The sequence below is a fragment of the Pterocles gutturalis genome, unplaced genomic scaffold (assembly GCF_000699245.1).
Source record: "Pterocles gutturalis isolate BGI_N339 unplaced genomic scaffold, ASM69924v1 scaffold52548, whole genome shotgun sequence".
Lineage (NCBI taxonomy): Eukaryota > Metazoa > Chordata > Aves > Pterocliformes > Pteroclidae > Pterocles > Pterocles gutturalis.
In genome coordinates this window covers 13,351-36,827 of record NW_010122509.1, presented here as the reverse complement: position 1 = coordinate 36,827, position 23,477 = coordinate 13,351, and the positions used below count along the sequence as shown (strand labels likewise).

Below are 23,477 nucleotides of genomic sequence, written 5' to 3'. Positions count from 1 at the left end.
TTCATGATTCTATGATTCTATGATTCAAAGCTGAAGTTGCCATATGTAATTTCTCACATCACTGTATTTAAGGCAGTGATGTACAGTCTAATGACTGCAAGCAGTTGACTGGAGCTGCTTGCAGGTACCATTCACATGCAGGATGTTATTGCCCTATTAAGAAGGATTATCCCCCCTCTACTGCAAGAGCATAAATGACTGCTTTAGCTCCCAGGGCACTGCAACGCAAGATAAAATGAGTTTATTTAAGCAATGTGATAATTTCCTAAGCTCATCCACTCTGGGGTTGGGCTTGGCAAGTCAATGCTTTTATGCACTCATGATTCTCAGAAGACTGAGGATCAGGCAGACAAAACCATAAGAAAAAAATAAAGCCCACTTTTTGCCAACAAAAATGCCAATGACAGGACACAAAAGCTGACAGAAAAATATACAGAATGTCATTCTTTAAGTGTATTGTAAGGAGAAGATGTATTTAAGAGAACAGTTAAAAATCTAAAATCCAAAATAATGTGTCTTAAAGAACATTTAATACAGAAATACTTGAACTTAGAGGTGTACACATAAGAGAAACATAGTTTAGAATATTCACACTATTAAAATTCTTTACTGAACTGAGATACTGCTATAGAAAAATGCGGTAAAATTGCATGTGTAATTTTCCTGAATAAACCCCCAAATCTTTCTTAATTTTTGCCATTTGTATTAACACGTCTCAAAATCATTACATGAAAGAAACTATTACTCACCTTCATTTATTAATGTATATTTTTCATTTTAGGGATATATAGCATCTATTAGAAGTAATTATTGTGGTATTCAAATTTTTTAAAAAAATTATAATTTTACATTCTCCTGCTTGTAAAATCCCTTTAATTTGGTTGTTGTGTCTTACTAGTCTTATTTTGTTGCACTTCTAAACATTCATATCTATGTAATTAGATCTATTTGAGTCATTAAATAATTAAACTCACATACCTTTTTTTGTGAGTAATATGCACTGAAGCCCACCTGTGACATTTCCATTTGGAATGTATCACCTTGATCTGTACCTGGCAAAACCAACATATCATTAACCGTAGAGAACCCCACAAGAGATCCAATACTGATGCCTATAAGTGTAGCTATACAGTGACTGTATGTTATTTTTTCTAAATCCATCAATTCTGCCAAAACATTTCCAAAATTTATGAACAAGAGAAATCTGAGAGCTAATAAACTGTAGAATACTTGAAGGATTTAATGTCAAATTGGTAAAATGAAGCCATGATGCTATGAGTCTCTTCCAAAAAAAGGCAGAAGATGATGATAAAAGATGGCTTGAATCAGTCTAAAGAGTGTTGTCACTGTGGGTAATCTATGTTTCCTAGGAAGCACTAATAATACCCTGAAATTAGTAGCTTTAATAAATGTATATTCGCAGCTTTAAAATGGATGTTTATTATTATATAGGACTTATAAAACTGTTGTAGTTGTCTTGAAAAATACTGTGATGTGAAGGAATATTTCCTGAGCAAGACGGATGGGACTCAAGTAACAGTAATTCAACAGGAGTACAAAAATCCCAAGAGAAGGAGCTCATCTGATCCCCTTAACTTGATTAGCAGCATGGGCCTGGTAAAGAATAGACAGAGGTGAAAGCAAAGGGAAGATTTCATCGTGAGCACGGGGAGCCTGTAGCCATGAAAAGCTCCTTAGGAAGGGCTGAGGACAGGTCACAAGGTCTCCCAAGCATGGTCTAAATTTGACTTTAGGAAGCTGGCTTTTGAGGGGGATGAAGTGGCTCCGAGTCACCTCTACAGCACCTTCCTCCAAACAGTACACAGAGGACTGTGGGTGATTCTAGGGACAGCACCTGGTAGATGCCACACAGATTGCGTTACTGTAGCTTTTCAGTTATTGTAATCAGTAACCTAGTCTTCTGATTTGCTTTTTAAATTCACAGTTGCTTAGCATGAACAGAAAAACACAGGTGAATCTGACAAGCATGAAGATACCTTTACTCCTCCAGTGGCAACAGCTCCAAATACATTTGGATGCATATGGACAAGCCTCCAGTGGATGCTGGAAGCCCAGGATGTAACTGAAATTTTCAGCAACTGAGGAATATTTCCCACAAACAGCAGAAACTAACTTGAAGCTCAGGCTCACTAGGGGTGGGGTACCTATGGGAACACCTGTAAAAACCAGAGCCCACCTGGGGAGCAGGGAGCAGCCAGCAGCTCCAGCTGCCCCTCATTTTCACAGTACTACACTACGGTGAAGCTAAATAAAATCCTTAGCTCATCAGCTGTGAGACTCTGATATAATTTTTCAGCGACATTGAGTATTTTACCTTCTATACTAAAAATGCGTTCTCCAAGTGTTCCTGCTTCTTCCAGTAGTGCAGCCTCCGATGACACATTAAAGAAATACTTCTCTGTTGGATGACTAGCAATTCCTTTGATTTCTTTAATTAAGTTTTTAGTATCAAGTTCATGCCTGATTAAGTATCCCAAAACCTTGGGTAAAAAAGAACAAAATAAGAAGAGTGAAGGAAATCATGCTGTTACTCCATTTCCCTCTACATTATTTGAGTAAATACTCTACATATTTTTTTAAAAAAATTACCTTCATTCATATTACTGAATTGCTCATCAGACTATATTCCCACTAGGGAGCACTCAGACAGGAAAAATACATAACACAAGGCAAAGGAGAAAACCACTGAAGTTGCTTAGGTAATACTGGTTCTGCTTTTTCAGCCAGTCACAAAACATGAGTATTTCACTAGTTCATAAGCATTAATTTCACCTAGTTTCAGTCTCACCAGTGTAACAATGCATATATTATATACAGCTTATATATAGAACATACATTTTCATACATAGATAACAAAATGATCTTCAAAAACTGCAATAGTATGTAATTATAGTATTACTTACAGCAATGCCAAATCTGGTTATATTGTCTTCATTGCATTTACCTATCACTGTTTTCAAGTTCGAGCCATCATGTGATTCACCATCTGTCACAACAACCATTACTTTTGTGGCAGTTGGACGTCCTCCCGATTCAGGTGAGAAGGCATACTGTCTGTTATAAAATATTGGATTTTTCACATGTCAATTTATAATGAATGGAATTTTGTATATATACTGTAATGAATACATCCATCACTGACTTAGAACAAGGTGCACCTGTAGTGCTTTTTATTTGGAAATTAACAATCTGCAATAAGAATTTTCAATTATGCTCCTGATAGCTTCTTCTCAAAGCACTGTTCAAAGAGCCATCAGAAATATAATCAAAGAAGTAAAAAACACCAAAAACAAGTAGGACTGGATGGTATTTCTGACAGAAATGTACATTCCAGGGAAAACAATTTATTTTGTACAAATGTTTCTCAATAAAAAGGTTTTTTTTGTCAGAACTATTAATGTTTTCTAACACTACAGTAGCCAGGAATTGGCTTCACCACGTTCAAATAAAAGGGTAAGAGTATTAATAACAGGTTCCTCACTACTACTGCAAATATAGATTCCACTGAGGGCTGAGTCCCTCCTTAAACAAGATTTTCAAGGCCATTTGATTCAGCACGTATTTTGGCCTACATTTATTTCCTTGATTCAACTGCAAAATAGGATCTTCCTATTGAGAAACAGACCTGAACCATACATGTATGCAGAGTCATGGTACATTGTTTGAAGTTTTTCCTGTTTTTCATGCTGCTGCTGCTGCAGTGACAAACTGACAACTGGTTCCACTGAATCCCTGGATAAACTTTACTTCTTTCAATGGGTTCGTATTTTTCCTAAAAGCTTGTCCATGGTGTTTGATGAACTGTGATGTTTATAGACACCTATAACAGCCCAAACAATTCTGCTGGGTACCGGAACTACTTTCATGTGGAGCTTAACCCAATGGTTAAAGGCACACTTTTCAGCAAGTCTAGTTTGCATATCCCTGTACTGTTCTGCACGGGGCCCTGTAAATGTGCCTGAGGGATTCTACCTGGCACTGGGAACCTCCTCAGCGGCTCCGAGCACATGCACTCCCAGTGGGAATGAAATTCAGGATGTGCCCCTTTCCTTGTAAGGTAAGTTACAATAGTTCCACGCAATCATTGATGTGTTTTACCTTGCATTGTCAATGGCTTTGAAAGTATTAGTCAGATCTCCTCCCTTCTGGTATGTTCTGTCCATTGCTTTAACAACCTCATCCTTTGTTTGATATGTATTCAAGTTGAACACTACCCGGGGATCATTAGCATACTGAATTAAACCCACCTATGCAATAAAGAAATTGTGTTAAACTATCCCGCATTACAATCAGTTACACAGAATCATGATGCTTACTTATTTGTCAGGTTGGAGTAAAAGATCTGCAGATATACATGGAGTTATAATTTTCTTTCAACACACAAAACCAATTAATATTAACGCGTTTTGAAAGCAAAGAAAAAGAAAATCGTCTTGCACCTTATGTCACTTATTATGGACTACAAAATGTTAATGCAAACAATCTGAAACAGGAATTAAATGTTTACTTGGTTACTTCTGGAAGAGCTGATGGATAGCAATAATAAAGGGAGCTCTGGGAAAAAGGAGAAAATAGCAAAAAGTCTACAAGCTGACAGCACCTCAATCTTATCTCTTCTACGGAAATCCTAAAGGTTAGTTACTTGACAGCATGGCAAACCCTATTTATTTTTAATAGAGGTGAAGCTAGAGACATATGCTAAGATGTACATTCAGTATGAAAGAAAAAAAAAAAAAAAAGAGAAGATGCTAAAAGTGAAGTTCAGAAAGGACTGAGCAGGAAGCCTAGCTTTTAAGCACCTCACTTCCAAAGTCGCCCAAGGAAGAAGGCAGCCTTTGGGAGAGAGATTTCCAGTGCCCCAGTCTTTGTTCCCAGAACTGTTTCTGGAAAATGGACAACTGTAAAGACAGAAAATGTTTAAAAAAAGGCAATAAATTTTTCCCTACCATCACCAAATTAAAAGGAGAAAATAACTCAAAGATCAGACAGTAACCAAGCAGGGAAAACTCCTGTTTTAAAGATGCAGCAGGTGGAAAGGAAGAGCTGTATGAAAAGCCCACAAAAAATCTGTCCTACTTTTACCACATCCCCACAGATGGCATTTTAATTACTTTTACACCAAATGCATGAAAGACATCTGACTACACTAGATGTAACATAGGACTTCTGTTTCAGTTGGTTTATGTTTTGAACCAAATTACTAATCTCTTTTAAATAGGTTAGCTGTGAGATAAAAAACCCAATACTGAAAGATACAAGACAACTGCATAATCTGTGTCTTTGGGGGACATACTATAGTTACATTAAAGCACACCTGGATTCCTTTAAAATTGCTCATATAACCCATTACGGGGGCTTTTTTTTTTTTGTCCTTCTCAAATATGTCTTTGACTTACCTGGGTTTTGTTTAGGCCTATGTCTAAGCCTTGTACAAATTTTTTCAGAAATGCCTGCACTGCATCCCAGGGATAAATGCTGTTTGACTCATCACAAACCACCACAATATCTATGACAGAGGAACACTCTAAAACAAAAATAAAAAGTGGAGATTAAATGCACTTTCAGTCTCAATATACTTACAACTCTTTGGCTAAATCCAGAGGTGCATATTTAGGTCTCACACAAGCAACACTTGAGATTGGGAAGGTTTTGCCAGAACGAGGACTCATTAGAAGCATACGCAGATTTTAAGCCTGCGATGGTGCATTGCCCCCAAATTTGGAGGAGTGAGTCCATATTCATATCAGCATTGGATCATGATTTGTCAGTCCTTACATGTGAATCACAGAACTTTGCTTTTCACACATATATCTTTTTAAAAATCCCAAATTAAAAGCCCCCAACACAATGTATCTTGATTTTTGTTTGACATGTTTTTTTAATTGAACCTGTTTTGCACATGTTGCCTTACTTTGAACAGCAGGAGAAAAGCTTCTTAGGATCTGGAAACTTGGACTGATTTCAGAACAGACTCCTGTTGCATAGTATTGGCTTCCACACTGCTGTGCCCACAAAGGACCACAAGTCTTTAAAAATAACAAAAAGAAACTATAAAAATAACAAATACTTGTCTCACCACATCCATATATAAAAGCACAATAAGCAGGACTACAGGCATATACGATCAGAGAAGCTCTCTTGTGTTATCAGGCCAAATCCCTTGCAATCACAGTGACACTGTAATCCCTTTCATAGACTTTCTCATTAAAGGAATTTCTATTCATGATCGTTCTAGTGCCTCCTTCTGCAAGCTGGCCCCTCCAGACTACATGCAGCTACAGCATCTAGGGACTGTGACTTGGTCTGCAAGGAATCTGTCCTGCTTTAAGCCACCTGCTCTACAAACTGTGGGTTTAAAACTAGGGCTGGTATTTACTTGCACATCGCTTATAAGCGTGCAGAGAACTACTTCCACTAACCAGGAGGTGGCATCAGAGCCACGAGCATGCACGTCTCTGCAAACGCGCACAGAGGAGCTTTTCTGGTGGTATATCCGATTACCACCAACACTGACCACACTGAAGAGTTTTGTGATCAGTGCACAGACACGCACATTTATTAATTAGAGAAGCCTTGTTCCCAAGGGAAATTCACTTTGCCAAAATATTTAAACTTCTTTTTCATTTCCAGGGAGGGTGTAGCCTCATAGTATGCACTGTCATATTTAGCTGCAGCTAAAAGGAGAAGTTTGGCCCTGGCCTCACATACCCCTTGGCTATGTGTTTCATTGCCTTCTGGGGAAGATAATATCGCTTCTTTGCTGAAATGATCTCCGGAAAAAGAAATGTTTTCAGCTGGATGAACCAGCTGGCTGCATGACAGCCACACCTCCGATACTCGAAGGACTTTCGTTACAAAAGTACCCAGGTAAAGGACAGATACTGAGCATTCTGTCATGAGGGTATCTGGGGGGAAAGGATTCTCTTTTTAGAAGAAAATCGTGTTAGGAACTCAAGGAAAAAACATAACGTCTACATAATCTCTGTCCAACAGTTCTGAAAGAAATTGTAACTTCATTACATGTACTTTCTGATTGCCCTATCCAGTCAGGAGAGCCTGGAAAACAGAAAATGCACCATCTCTACTTAGGAAGAGAAGAAAGAGTGAACAGCATTATTATGCTTCTCTCAATAATATTGAAAATAAGGTAATTAATGGCAGAAGTAAATGGAAAATGAGCTAAGTCACACACTGGGTTACTAGTGGTAGACCACATCAAACTATCCTAACATATTTCACCAGAAGGCAAGACAAGAGAAGAGCAAGTATATCTGTGCTATCCGATCTTGAGATAAGTGGCCTTTTTAGCTGCTACGTGGGGCATGATTAGTTTTACTGGAAAAGATAGACATTTACAGCAATGAGAGGTACAAAATAAATCATCTATATTGGTAACTGTGAAGCTGGAGGACACTTACTAGTTTTTAAACTAAAGTTATTTTTAATTTAAATTTCTTTTTAGATCAATCTCATTTGCCGATTTTCTATTTTTCTTCTGTATTAGTGGTAACTCAAAATTGTGATGTTAATCTTGGACCAAAAAATAGAAACAAACTTCACTGATCTTCAGTCTAAAAAGAAAAAAAAAATTAAAAGCTCTAATGTTCTAGCATTGTTAGAGTCAGAAATCTCAGATGCATCATTAATGCAGGGGAAAACTGGGAGATCACATATCAAGAACTGATGAACTTGAAAAGTGGAATATGAGAAAGGGGGACAGACCTGCCCTTAAAGACTAATGTTAAGAAACGTGGACACAAACTGGGAGCTCACTGAGTGGAAGAGAGAGGAGGAGATGGATCAGGCACTGATGACCATAAGCGTGCAGCCAGCATGCAAAGCAAATATGGCCTAAAGATACGTGACAAGAAGCACTTTCAGTTGAGACAGGAAAACACTGAATACACTATATAGTGCCCTGGAAAGACTCATGTGGAATACAGCATAGATCTGGTCATTCATGTTTGAGCGAGGTATATTCTATAAAAGTGCATTTTAGCCAAAAAACTCTGTGTTTGTTGAGTAAAGTGACAGACAAAAGAGGACGATTGTGGGATATTAAATACAGAAGAGAGATTTTACATCTAGGCAGATGGGATCTGTTCAACTAAAGGCACAGTACTGCCCCAAGAACAGATAGAAACTTAGATCAGAAATCTGGAAAACAGCTGAGCATCACTGAAATTCCTAAGCACCTTTCCAACAGGACTAAGCATGCCTCAGAAAAATGTAACGAGCATGTGGAAATTACTGCCCTGTACTTAGGATACCTGTGGGATGCAATCACATGGCACCACACAGCTGAACTAGCTGGACTCACAAGCTACGGCACAGACATACCAGCACGGGTCATGCTCCAGCCCAGGGATGCAGCACAGACTGCTGCAAATGGATGAAGGCTGAGGGAGAAGCAGCCACAGGAGGAAGGAGCACAGTGAGCTGGGAGGATGGCCAAAGAGGCCACCACCAAGGCCAGCTGACAGAGACAGCAGCTTGGAGAGAAGTCCTGGCTGGAAGCAGCTTGCAATTACAAGCATACGGCCTCCGTTTGTTGTCCAGTTCTTGCCATAACTAAGACATGGGGCTTTTAGTATTTGTGGAGGCTGAGCCACAGACAAGCACCTGTTTCTAGTACCCCATTCTCCTTATGTCAAAAAAAAACAAAACTCGTGTCACCAAAGATGTGGCTTAACTGTTCAGGTCTCAGCAGTCCACTTCTTTTTTTTTCACTTCATGCAATTTAGGCAAAGTCAATCAATAATGTATGGATCAGGAAATTCTTTTTAATTGAGAGAAGTACTATCAGAAGATACAAATTTTTCTGCATGAGATGTTTTAAATCACTGCATTTACTGATAGTGATTGAAATTGGGTATTCCTGGGACAGTATTAACAGCAATTAAAGGTATTATCCAAGAGACAGAATAAGATTTTTTTAATCAATATCTTCTCAAATAAACAATCAAGAAGAGCACTGTTGCTATATTTTGAAGTTATGATGAACTCTACAAACTCCAAGAAAGCTGCTGGAAAGGTTGGAATTAGACCTACTTTTAAGAACTTCCACGAACCAGGCTATTTGATAATGAAGATAATAAACATTTGAATGCTTTTGCGATTACTAGGAAGATGTAACAGAAAAACACAAAGCTTAAAGGGAGCCTCAAAGCTCTTTTGTCTGTAGTTTATTGTTTCACTTAATTGCTGTACATGCCTCCAATGTATGCATCAAACTGGAATACACCTACACAGCAACTGTTTTCATGCTTACAGTTAAGATTGTAAAAAGGCGTATTAAATTGACATTAACTTCCTTTCAATTATGATATCTGCTTTGCAGGCTCCCGTGAGAGTGGTTTGCAGAATATACACAGAAAATGCATCCTCCTGCAGCTCACTAACTGAATAAAACGCATCGCAGATCCACAGGGCTATGCATCCTAACACCTCAGGAGAACAGTCACTGTGCAAGTGTGTATGGTAGAGGAAACTGTGTTTTGAAAGCATAATCAGAGTTATACAAGATTGCCTTAAAGACGTCCATGTGGAAATATTCTTGTCTATTTCATCAAATTTGAGAAATTTTAATTATGTGCTCTTCCATAGGATATTTAGATAAATGATGAAGGAGGGAATTTGTGATTTTCCTTATTTTGGACCCTAGGTATATAACAGTGGGATGGAATATTTTAAAATATGCAAAATATGTATTGATCTACACCATATAATAAAATACATTCATCTTGGATTTTTCAAAAAAATGTGGAGAATTCTAGTTTCTTTATTCTCCTCAGGAATTTCTGTCTGTTCTGAATACATCCTTGTTACATACCAAAAATCCCCCCGTTTTTGGGTTCTGTATCAGAGTCAAGCCAAGGTTCATGTCTTCCTTTATCTCAGTCACATTTGGAACATTTATTAAAGCTGAAATAAAAAGAGATTAAGTAATGACAGAATAGTGAATAAGATGTAGAAGCAATTCAGTTACAGTTTCTTTTTGAAAGCTTGATTTCTCAGAGTCTAAGACACCTTTTCCAAATGGCTGCATACAATTCTGAGACAACGGAAACAAAAGCTAATCTTTGTCAAAAATCTGCTAACCATTAACTATAGACATGAATTAACTATAGCCATTTAGAGTACCTGCCCTCAAGAAAGCTGAAGGCAAAAGAGAGGAAGAAAAGGTCTACCTACTGAGTATTTTTGGCTGGGTGAATAGCTGCAGCCGAGCAGCTACTGTTACATTCCTCAGGACACCAAACTCCTCTGATCCAGTATCAGGCTTTAGACAAAAGCCTGGAAGGAGTGGTGGAGGACAGAAATGCTCCACACCACAAATAAACGTAAAGTAGGCATCTCGGGACATGCTACTGCCCCATATTTTCACTGTATCTGAAAGTGAATCCCATTTTATACTCTGGCTGCAAACACACAGAGTCAGAAAAGGCTTCATATAACACATATTCACTAAGTGCTATTCAAAATGGGAACATAACAAGCGTTGAGTTATGTTAAGAGCCTGGCGGCCTCCTCCAGCTGCTCTTGGCGCAGAACCCTCCTGCCTGTCCACAGTAGCCCAGCCCAGTGCCCCGGGACCCGTGGCCTCTGCCCGGGCTGAGGGACCAGCAGTGACACCAGTGGTGAAGCTGAGCACGTACCCGAGACACACACGCATAGCAAGGACGCACCACACACACACAGACCCGAGGTCCTGAGCCCTGCTAAGGCACCAGCCCTCCCTCAGACACACGCAGGGGTCTTGCCTGCGGCTGGCACGGAGCCCGTGCAGGATGCTCACACACACAAGCACCCGCACAACAGTCTGCGGTTATACAGGGGGATAGTTAAGCTGTAACAAGATAGATTGGCCTGGTACAAAAATAAGAAAAAACTGAACAATTGTAGCAAGGCATTATTCATTACCACTTACCTTGCAAATTCAACTTTTTACAGGTGGTTTTGGATGTACCAACAGGACATGTGTAGATATCTCCAGTTCTGTTAGCGGGATAGCCGCTCCAGGGTGAACCAACCAACAACCTAAAGCAACAGGAAATTCATTAGATCTGTAATGATACTGGGAAAGTCCAGCAGTGTTCTTGCACAGCACATGGTAGGTAACAGGTAAAGAGGCTTTTACCAAGTACAGCAGCTAAGGCACTCGGGAGCCTTCTCCAGAGCTGTTCAACCCCTTTACCTGCAGGTTACTGCCCTGGACTCACCAGGAGCAACTTCACTGGAGAATCCTCTGGGAATTAGGCTGCCTCAAATACGTGTACTGTTGTTTCTGTGACATTATGTGGTAGTGTCAGAAGAAATACAGCGAAGATGTTAACACATACGGATGCATACAAATTTAGAAAATAATACACTGGGGACTGAGAGACAAAAAATGTATTGTCCTGTCAGTTAACAGTTAACTGATTCCTTTTTAAGTTATTCTTTTAGCTGACAAGAAGCATTTCCTACAAGGATCTGCTCAGCAACAGTCAAACGCTTATGTCTGAGCTTGAACACTACCACACCTTGACAACACTAAGTCAGAAAGAAAATATTGCAGGTGATAACAGTCTGCTGCATGAAGTACTTAATCATGAACAACAAAGTTAATATTTTCCCTACAACACAAAGTGATTCACCTTCCCTGACTCATTCCTTCATCTGCCCTCCAATATCTGCTCCTCAAGATCCTTTTAATTTTTATCCAAAAGCCTTCACAAAACTGATTAATTCACCCCCTAGGAATACTGCTTAAGAACACCTATATTTCAGCACAACTCTCAAGAGAGTGAAACCACCAGACAGTATAGGGCTGTAGGAGAAGGACAACTCTTTATGCAGTTTAATCTGAAGGAATAAGGGTAAGGCAATACATGACCATAGGAAGATGACCTGAAGGGATATGAAAAAAATAAACGGATTGTTAGAAAGCAGAGACTGTGGGTATTTGCTCCAGCAGCAATATGACTTTCCTTTCATAAAGAACAGTTTATGGTAGCAATTACTGCATGTATGGGACAGTAAAAAGAACAAGCAATGGGACCCCACTGCTAAAGATTGAGTTTCATAAGAATCTTTTTTAGTTGGTCAATAGGTTGCTAAAAATAAAATTACGATCTTCTAAAATTGTATAGGTAGCTAGTGCAAATAGCTTGCACTATAAAAAGAACACATTTTATTATGCTTCAAAACAATAGCTATATATCATACTACATTTCCAGGGATTATCTGATCTTACTGCTGCAATTTTAGAACTAGTTTAAATAAAATGGCTTTGACAAAAATACACAGTTTTACATGCACAAGCAACAATTTGAGACCTTTTTAGCTTTCTCAATGAAAATACTGCTAACTGCATTTTTTTTTTTAGTCTACTTCATCTCAATCAAACACCAATTTAAGAGCATAAATAATGTTATTCCATTTTACCAGTTCAGTTAGGGGTAACTTTAGATTCTATTTTCTGTGTGTAGCAATATTTTACAAAATACCTACCTCTCTCTCAATTACCTTGGTGAAAATCTGATTATGCAGGCAGCAGGAACAGGATTTTGTGTATTTCTAGTATCTCTAAATCTCTGCAAGTCAGATTCATATAAATACCTCTCTCTATAAAAACAGTGTATGTTACACTAGCTGTGAGGAGGCCTGTGATCTTCTTATTGTTTTCTGGGGAATACAGCCTTTTCTGCACAGCTCAGGACCAAATACCCAGAGCTCATGAGAAACTAGTTGATTGGTCATGTGCCAATAGATGACAGAACCTGCAAACACTTGCAGTGACACAGAGGGCTGGAGCCGGTCAATAGTGACTGACAAAACAAAGGCATGGTGTTACAGTCTGCCCCCTTGTTAGGTACTACAGATTTATTTACAGTTATAAAATGTTAATTGGGCTGATGGGAGAGAGGAAGGGCTAACTGTTTTAATGGAAACAGAAAACAGTTCTAAAAAGGATGGCTGAACTGCACGTGGAATATCTGAAACTTCAACAGCTTTTTAGCTTTCACTATCAGGCTGAACATTGCACTGTGCACATTTATAAATATTTGTATCTTTTTTTTCTAAGTTTCACAGAAGGTAAATGTATTTCAGAGTCCCTGCTCAAAGAATTACCTTAATGGATCTTGGAAATACCCCTGCACCACTCTGCCTGGTCACAAAAGTCACTGTAAATCTGTGCACCACACTGGCATCGCTCTGCATCCAGGGGTTATTCTGAAGCCCAAGCATGTAGTTTCATTCAGAGTGAGAACAAGAGGAAGAAAAGAGGAGGAGAAGCGTGCTTGAACACTAGCTGTCCCCAAAACCAAGCTGAACTCCAAGCCTAACCCCAACCCTCACCTTTGCTATTGGCATAAACTAGAGACAAGCACCCTGCACAGAGTTTAGAAAAAACACTTCTCTCCCTTTCTGCACGTATATCTGCACTCACTCCATGGCCTTCATGCTGCTCAGCAGTAATGTGGGCTCTGAAACTCCTGTTTTCCCCAACATCAACATTAATTCCAACCCATACATCAGTTTATATCAAAGAACCATCATTCTTTATATCCAATCCACTTCTAGAATTTAATATTCACAACTGTATTTTACTTTTGCTAGCCCTAAAACTAACTTTGTAGCTGTTGCGTGGTACAAACAGAAAAATGTAACCAAACAAGACAAACTCTTATAATTTTAATACCAAATCTAAATCTATGCCAACTGTGCCCACAGCAAACTTAATTTTGTCTTTCATTTAGCTTGCACTCCTCATAGTTCATTGGAAGTTATTATACTGCCTACCTCTTTGCTATATTAGCCTTCCTTGTAGATTTGTAGTGTCCATGAATCTTAATGCCATAACTAGCAATAGGTAAAAAAATGCCACTCCATACACAGAATTTGACACTTAGAACCCACTATCACCGACACTGTGATTTTCAGAAATGAACAGACCTATTAAATCCCCTCCCTTATTTGACTTGACTAGTCTAATCTGCCATCAATGCGCTCCTGAGAAAAAGTTATTAAACAACTTCTGCCAACCTTAACCCTCTACTTTCAATTATCAAACTTAAAGGTCCTAGGAAATAATTCTTACTTCTTCTGTATCCTAAGCCTTACTTAAGCTTAATACTAACTTTAATCTCTATTAGAAATCAGCAAGTCCTACTTCCTTTTTGAAAATTAACATAAACCATCACAGCAGAGAGTTGAACAATACTGCTCTGAGAAAATGCATGTGTATCTCTCCAAAACATGACAAGTGAAGAAAGCAAGAGAGTGTCTAGCTAGCATCCTGTGAACTACAAAAATATTTTTTTTACTGTGCTTGAACTGGATGCACATGAAGCAGAGTGAAACAGAATCTATCAGGAAAGAATGCAAGAAATTAGTACTAGAATACTTGAATATGCTTGTTTCCAAATAAACTGTATCATGTATAGTGTATTACTTAAGGGTCTTTTTCAGCCTTGAGTTAAATATTTATTTTTACAAAACTTCCTTGTGTGTCCTTGTAGACAATCTTTACACAATACTGTAGTGATTAGCATGTAATACTGCCACTGATTTTATTATTCAGCTCCTTAATCAGCCTCCAACGCTGTATACAAAGCAGTAGAACTACATGAAGTCAAATAAAGTTCAGCGGCAATGCCATACCACACAGGCCGCAGGAGTGGCACATCAAAGTGCAACAGGAATTATTTCTGGGAAATTACACCATGACAAAGCTAGTAACTGGTAAAGTGTGATGTAGCAGAAAACAAAATCAGAATTCACAGAGAAGCGATGAATTCCCAGCTGTTGTCAGAGCACATTTTATATTTTCTGCTTTTCTTCCTTTTAATGCATTGGCTCTTTAGTGTGGGGTTTTTTTTTTAAACACAAAGATGACTAATAGGAAATAGGTAAATAGAAGTAGAAAGGGCCTCTTAAATCATCTGGCCCTTTTCTCTACAATTACAGGAAGTGATAAATAGATATGAAGACCAGAAAACTCTTCATTCTCATGGATGTTTCTCTGCACACCCTAAAACAGTTACCACCATCTAAAACTTTTGATCCTTTGTACAAAAGACAAAACTTCAACAACTACAGCGAGCTACGGCAAGAGAGTTTGACTGACAAAAGGCCTAGAAGACAGAAGCCAGAGCTGCTTCTCCAAGCAGAAGAAAGGCAAGCAGTCAAGGGAAGCAAAACTGGGCAAAGAACTCAGTGTTAGTAGTGGTGCTGGCACTGAAAGGATGGAGCTGTAACAACGGCAGCATTTTGTTAAAAAAAAAAAAAAAAAGTTGTCAGAAATTACCCTCCCTCATTAAAATCAGAAGGCTTTGAAAAATTATTGATTTCAACAAAAGCTGGTACAGAAATTTGTCTTTTTGGGAAAACATCTTATTGGTCTGAAGAGGCAACACACCGTCTCAGGAGAAAGGCTGCTGGGCTTTGATAACTAGTGAGCAGTATGCAATGATTTTAAAAACTATGTAGTAGTGCATGATTAAGGTGATACATCAGTAAGGGCGCTGCATATTAAGGTGTCATTACTGACATGATATGAAAGGAAACAAAATATTTAAAAGAAGAAAAATACCATAACATAAATTCCAGAACAAAATTTAAAAATTCCATATCCTAAGTATGTGGACACAACAGTGCAGGGTGGCTGCAACTTGATACCAAACAGTATCTCAAGAGCAGACTGAGATTTTACATCCGTAGTGGGATGTATCCACAGACTGAAGACACATATGGGTGGGAAAAAGCATTTTAACAGCTATATACAGCTATTCAATCTTCTTCACCTGAGATACATACAACCCCAAATCTCAGCATGGAGCAAGAACTGTTAATTACCTTTGCAGAAGGTACCATCAGCTGCTGTTCAGGGCATGCACATTAAAGACAAATTTGACAGGGTACAATTCACCTTTCTAAAGATTATGTTTATAAAACAACAGAGAATTTGGTCTCAATTTAAGGCTCAAATACAGACGATCTCATGACAAGGAGAATCAGAGCGTGAACTGAATGTTTCTGTTGTGGCTAATTATTTTTGTAGTGGACTGCCTAAACTTTTATAATTGATGAGTTTCTTTGGTGTTCACAATTTTCCTTGAGTTCATTAAAGAGCCCCTGTTTTGAAATTCCCACCAGACACCATGAAAAGCTTGAGCTGTGCTTGACTTGCAAGCTTGTCCTTATTTACGAGCATCACATGCCATCAATGCCCATCAATGCACAGCAGACTAGTGTCCAATTATCCTGGATCATCTGACTCTACACAAAAACGGCTCCCTTGCTGGTTTGTGTCACAGCTTCCCAACATGTACCAGCCTCGTCTATAGCTCTGCCTGCCTGGTTGGACTGTCTTCCCTCCTCTCTGAACTCATCTCCAAGCAAAAGTGATAACATAGTACTGCATGCAGTCCAAATTCTGCAAAAAATCTCTCTTATCATTTTCTGTAGCCCTTATTGCTTCAGGAGATATTCCTCCCAGATATACAGTTGAATAATATAACTAGCATCTGCCAGTTTTTTCTCTCTCTCCTTTCTGCTCTTTGAGAGAGTACAGGAGGATTTAATCTAGCACCATGTGATTTTATAACCAGAAGCAAGGTCTAGGAAGTGATGAAATTTCTGGTGGATCTCAGATTCTGGATAACCTCTTCCTTGGAGAGAGGTGCTACCCAAGCAGCTTTTGATGCACTGAGCTGCCCCACTATGCCTGAACAGAGTTTTCAAGTGCATCACACCCTTGCTGCACAATGATGGTCTCTTCATAAAAGCGTATAATGACAAATGCTCCCCTCTGACAGAAAGCAGTGTCCCAATCTTATGCAAGGCTCGGTTTGTTTTTCTCACTCCTAGTTCAGCCATGTCAACAAGTGCTCTGCATGTGGACTGCAGCCTCCACGTTGCTTTAGGAGAAACCAACTCTACTGAACAGCTTGAATGTTTCGGGTTCATTTGTGTGCATTTAAATAATGCACACAAGAAAAAGCTCTGTTTTCCCAAGAAAAAGAAAATAGCTGTAAACTAAGCAAACAAGAGATTAAATCATGGATATTTTGTTGTTGTTGTTGTTTTGTTTTAGCTTGTCTAATGATTTATTGAGAGGAAGACTGAAAAGAGCTTTTTTCACTGAAGAGTCTCCAACAAGTCATGGTTACTCAAACAAGAGCTGATGAAACTCCTCTGACTTTTGGAGACACGGTCAGGCACGAAGCAGTGAACGAACAAATTATGAAGTGCCTATCTACAGAAAAGCTTCCCAGATTCATAATACTCACATCCCTGGGAGAAGACAGGAAAAGTTAATCCAAGTTGCTTTCCCAAACTCCAACACACATTATCCAAGAAAGCACTAGTGGAGGAGGTTTTAAATCAGAAGTACAAATAAAACAGGGAAATATAAAACAAATAGCTTGTGTGAATCTGGAACCTAGTGTTCCTGTTGAAAGCTTATAGAAAAACCTACAAGAAGCACAAAACACAAGACATAATTTCTCCACGTATGAGTCAAAGCATTCAATTTACTTCAGGCAGACATTCTTGTTCTCCTTCAATGGCTTTACACAGAAGTTTTAAAAAAAGAGAGCTCTGATCTATGGGTGACTAAACACATAACTAAAGCAGGCAGAAACACAGTTAGAAGCCACCACCACATCAGCGAGGAGTGGGGGTAGGTTGGGAGCCTACCCAACAGAGGGAAAGGAAACATAGAGTTCCCAATTTGGAGGATATAGCTCTGCTCTCCACTTATTTTGCCCCCTGGTGACTGGCAGTAAATACAGAAGTACCAGAGATACAGTGGGACCTATGTAGTCTTACATCTTTTCATATGCAACCTGTTGCAACTGCACAGTGTCTCTGTGCAGGGCTATGCATAAATGTCTCATCTAGCTCATTATTTTTGTATGGGCTTTTCCAAACTTGAAGCGTAAGATACATTTTCATCTACATTTCCATGTATTTCAGATTCTGACATCTTACTTTTTACTGAAAAAAGTTCAGTTATTTACCAATCATTCATCATCAGTTAAACAAACATGCCAGTTTGTGGCTATTTGTTTCTGACCTTGTTTCAGTTTATCTGTTCAACATCTAAAACGTTGTATTGGCTATGATAATACATATAACTTGTGTGACTTTCCCCTAGAGACTTAAAACCATGTATACACGAATAACCCCTTAAAGTAGTTGAGTACCAGTGAACTACTTATAGACACATAGTCCTTGCCCTGATAGACACTTAAGCTTTGTGGTTGCTGAGGCAGCAGAAAAGGAAACAATGTGTATTTACTCTGGGTTAGTATTTTAAAGTTCTTATTGAAACTAGCATTACTAGAAATAATATTTTACTAATTACTCATCAAGCCCAATGTTGTGGCAACAGTGGGTTTCACATCAAATTTTATGGCTGACGAGATGCAGTGGATACAAGGCCTTTGCTAAGATTGTGTTATTATATATACAGCCAAATATCCTTTGTGAAGCGAACACAATACTATATCAGACACAAAATTATATAAATTTACGTTTCCTTAATTTTAATATTCGTAACTAGAGTTTCTCAGCCCCAATAATTTGTTTTAACCTCAACAATGTGAAAATGGAAAAATATCCAACATATACGTAATGTGCAACAGAAGTGCTGTTGGTAAAGGAAAGAATGAAATGAGAGTTAAAATTCTATAGGAATTTTGAGTCTGAGAAAACTGGTATACTGGAGATGAAAGTAAAAGATTAAAACAAAGAAAGACCTCAGACCACATTGTGTAAAGGAAAAAAGCCTGAATTTTCACATGCATATATCTTCAGAATATTTTCACTTTTGTGTTAATAAGTATTTACTAGTAAAAAGACAACTGTAATACTAAAAGGAATTAACTGCAATGAAATTAAATGAAATTTGGAATTACTAAAGAAAAACAAGGTGCAACATTTTTTCCTTAATTTTTTAGCTGGACATATAACAAGGTGTTCAAACTGCTTACCATTTGCCTTGTTCATTTATAAACTGTTGAACTGCATATCCAAACTGCCCTCTTGATGGACCAGAAAATATTTTTGCTTCTAGGAGCCCAACATTGTAGGCTTCACAGAAGTTATGAAGAATGCCTGTTAAAAGAAGGATTATGGTTAACACAGAAACAATTAAAGAAGAATTTTGATCCCACTGAAAAAGACTCTTCGTCTGTGCCAGCTCCCTAGATAGAAGAAAATAAAATGTAGTCTTTAACATGTGCAAGAAGAAAAACAACCTTTTGTCTACAGTTCATATTTGCCCATGTGTAATGCCTGTCTAGCACTCTTTACAGGTGTTATAATATTGTGGGCAGAGATCAATGACTCATTCACTGTTTGCCTTAACAAAAGTTGCAGGACTACTAATTAAAATGTTCTAGCTGAAGGGAGGCAAGATATATGATTCAGAGGTCTGCTATAATCCTTTACCTTAAGTCATAAGTTAAGCTTATGGCACAGCAAACACATCAATAGCTTGCTGAGATACATTAAAATGAAAAGGCACTGACTGTAACTGCTAATACTGTTTGTATTCTAGTGTCTATCTGCAACTTCAGATTATTTACTGCCTCAGAAAATCTGCATTTTTGAGTAATTTCATTATCATGCCAGAAGCCTTTGTTTTCAGTCCAAACAGCCTGAACAGTTGTCCAAACAGGAAAACTTAGAAATACAAACATGAAAGATAGAACTGCATTAATAAATCATGAGACTTAACACCGAAGCTCCACTTTGCTGTGGTCATGGTATTAATCGCTTTTCCCTGGGCACTCGTATGCCTAGGAATAAGGGTATGCCACTCCATGCCATTTTTTGGGGAACTGGCAGCATGGGCTGGGGACAAGATCCTAAGCATCTCAAGTTTGCAGGGTGTAGGGGCCCACTCTTCATTCATGAAAGACGTGGTTGCTTTCTGATCCAAGAGCTGTAGGTGGACATCTAGTAGAATGTCCCCTAGACAAGCTGCAGGAAAAGCGCCAGGGTGCCCTAACAGCCAGGAGTAGACATCTCCTCCCCAAGCTTGGAGGTGGAAAGACTGAGACAATGGTGAGGTCCCAGGAGCAAGCTACAGCCCAGATGAGGAAAATCTCAGGGCTCCTGACAACTTTTCAAAAATGGTGGTGACAAAAGAAATCATAACCGGTGGTTGCACTGTGCAGTTACTGCCTGAGGTTCCCAGGTAAGGCAGGCTCATGGAGTTGCTCACAGATGAAACAGCATCTCTCACGTTTCCCCTTCCTTCCTGTGTACCCAGGCAGAATGAGTTTTATCTGCTCTACACACAAAACATACCTCAGCATAGTTATTTAGTATGAGTCACTGTGTACTAAAGTGGCAGCCTTTATGGTAATCCCTCATAACAGGGAACCTTTAAGGAGAAATGTGCTGATCTTTGGCATCTTAAAAATATAAGCTTAAATTCTACATGTTTCTCTAGTTTTGATGGGCATAGAGGCCATTGTTGGTATCACTCTCTTCCAGGTCCCAAAACCAGCTTTGGAAGAGAGGTTAACAGGCATGATATAAGCATCAAACAGCCCATCACAGTAGCTTAGATGTAACAGTAACTACAATAATAGCATCACAGTGAGAACATCAATTCCACAACTGCAGGTTTGCAGGCAAAATTCATGACATGTAAAAAATTTCAGTGAATTTTGTACCTTTGCCCGTATAGAATAGAAAACACAAACGTTACTAGCAGAAGACTAAATACAATTCACAGTTACTACTTTTTTACCACAAACTCAAAACAGGAAATCATATATTAGTTATTTCAAACAACCGCTATCTACAGCTGGCCTCTGGAAAGCAAGCAATCACCCTTTGCTAAAAGTGTAGTTCCTTGAGAAACATCCTTTAAGATGAATATATTTCCTGAGTCATGTTATTTAAGACTAGAGAATGTATACAGACATATCACTCTGTGTTTTGCAATACTTTTGACACTAAACACAACCACATGTATTCATAGTTCAAGTCTGGGTTTTGGGGAGAGGGAAAAAAAGGAGTTGAGACAGATATTGCCTATTGCCAGTAATTCTTTTGTGATCAAAACATTTTGCTCACGTCACATCCTAGGTTTATTTTTCGGTCTTTTTTTTTTCAAACTACATTATCCTCAGTCAGAAATCAAACACAATGCAGCAGTGCCCCATTCTCAGAGGCCACAGGAGATTACACTGCAATGCCATCCCACATGTAAATACAGAAGAATAACTCTCCAAGTTATATTGTGCACATGAAAATAAACCCTGGCTTTCAAATGAAGAGCCAGAACTATACTAGAATGATAAACATTTCCAATCTGACCCCATATCCAACAACATCTAGAGAAAAACCGTTGACTGTCTGGACTCTGTTACACAGTTATTAGCAAATCACACAATTAGCCAAACGGTAACTTTGCTAAATGTCTTCTAAGTGCATTGGTCAACTTTGGTGCAAACGCATGGAAGATCTTTCAAATTGTGTCCAAGGCAAGGGTTTTATTAAATGCTACAGCCAGCGCAAAAATTTCTGGAACTGGATAAAACTACAGACACCAGATGTCACAGCCAAAAGCCTGAAGGGAAGTCCCCGTGCCGGTTCCAAATTCCCCTACGGAGCTACGACAAGTCAGGCGGGGGTCAGCACAAGGCGTGCTGGGTTACATGCTGCCTGTCCGCCTCCCCCCTTGCCCTCCCGTGGGCGCCGCAGCATCTCTTCCTGCACCTTTCAGGGCCTCTCTTTTGCTCCTCCCTTCTCCAAGACAGGGGCTGAACCCAAGGAGCAAAGATGGCCCAGCCTGCTGCTGCTTCAACTCCCTGCCGTTTCTCTGGGCCTCATCATGGCTTAGGGAAGCAATGCTCTTTTTTTTCTCCCCAGTCTCCCATCCTGTCTCCTCCCTGAACCCTTTCACTCATCCTTCCCCTTCACCACTGGGGCTTGATTTTATTCTTTTTAGTCATTTGCACTACTGCAGCAACAAAGCACTGCTCCTTGAAGGCAAAAATTTTCACCTGGAATAATGGGAAAAGTGTCTGCCAGGCCACAGGCCTCATCTCAAAACTACCTCTATCAACCTCACCGTCTGACCAGGCAGGCAGTCAAGGAGAACAAAAATAAAAGAGCAAAAAAGCAACCAGAAAATTCCCTGCCTCTGAAGACACTCTGTCATCTCCAGCATTCTTGTGGATCAGCTTTGCCTCTCACTCATGACTGCTTTGCAAAAAACAAAGTAGAAAACCTGGCAAATACACTCCGGCTCACCACGAACATTATTAAGTGAACCTTAGTTTCAACATATTTCAGTCACAGCAATTTTAAACTCCACATTTTTATAATCATTAGCAGGTTTTTTATTTTAAGAGCTGCTCCACACAAATCTTACTTGGTTTGGGCCCAGCAAGTATATACTTGCAATGATATACGAGGCATTTGCCGGCTGTTGTCCTCATTCTTATACAGTGCTTACACTATATAGCGACATCTTTTATCCATTTTGTATGTGTATCTAAATACAGTATTCAGAACAAGAAATCCAAGCATTTGTAGCCAAAAAAGAGAAAATACTAAGTTTGCTGCGGACCTATTTTAAGCCTGTGCCCGAATAAGAGGGTCTCTTATGCATTACAAGGGTGCCAATCATTGAAGCATCTTGGTTCAAAATACTGTACATTCTAGACTGGAAAGATTCAGTATCTGTTGCTGCCTTCAGGCAATGAACTTTGATAATTTAAAAATCTTGAAATAAAGAAAATTAATTCACTATCTGGATTTTAATAGCTTCTGGTGACAGACTTCTATGATCACAATGAGAGATTAGTCGGGCAAGTAAAAATCCACTTCCTAACTTCTGTCTGTAAATGGCACTTTATTTACAGTCAAATAAACAGACTGCTTGGAACAAAGACAGATACAAGCCCAAGGCTTCTGAAGGACCCTCTGAAGACTTCAAAAGCAGCAGTTCCTCTCCACTGACTGGGTAGGGGGCATGGGCGCTTTTGTTTAAAGAGGACAGTGTCATCAAGCAGAGTAGCTCACAACATAAAGCTTCAGACAAGAAACATGAGAAAAAAATCCTTAATGAGATAAAAACAACTATAAGCTTTCCAATAAACTCCAGTATCTCTTTCTATGTTTTGGTGGGGTTTTTTTTGTTTGGTTGTTTGGTTGGGGTTTTTTTTGGTTTTTTTTTTGTTTTTTGTTTTTTGTTTTTTTTCTTCTTCTGGGAATGCCCGTATTTCAAAAATCGCATTATTGCAACATATACCACAGGAGCTGCAGTGCAGGAGTATAGCTGCTTTTATACCTCTGCACCACCATTTTCTTGCTCCTAATAGGATGAAAAATAATACATGTTCTGACTGTGCACCGTGAAGCCTGAGCATGTGGAAATTCATTCTGACATGTCTAATGATGGCTATAATGCCTTCTATTTGCTGCCGTTGAACTAC

The 23,477-nt window shown here is 38.9% G+C and overlaps 1 protein-coding gene across 1 annotated transcript in view; it reads right to left on the bottom strand.

Moving 5' to 3' along the window:
- Positions 1-978: 978 nt before the first annotated feature.
- Positions 979-23,477, bottom strand: part of LOC104464716 (integrin alpha-2-like) — a gene marked incomplete at both ends in the record, with an annotated part of 33,580 nt that continues 11,081 nt past the window's right edge. Inside the window, 10 exons of the mRNA XM_010077528.1 lie at positions 979-1,166; positions 2,336-2,501; positions 2,925-3,075; positions 4,120-4,268; positions 4,821-4,919; positions 5,418-5,545; positions 5,933-6,047; positions 9,854-9,945; positions 10,952-11,061; positions 19,008-19,131. Of these exons, the coding sequence (XP_010075830.1) occupies positions 979-1,166; positions 2,336-2,501; positions 2,925-3,075; positions 4,120-4,268; positions 4,821-4,919; positions 5,418-5,545; positions 5,933-6,047; positions 9,854-9,945; positions 10,952-11,061; positions 19,008-19,131 (1,322 nt within the window). The remainder of the gene's footprint in view (positions 1,167-2,335; positions 2,502-2,924; positions 3,076-4,119; positions 4,269-4,820; positions 4,920-5,417; positions 5,546-5,932; positions 6,048-9,853; positions 9,946-10,951; positions 11,062-19,007; positions 19,132-23,477) is intronic.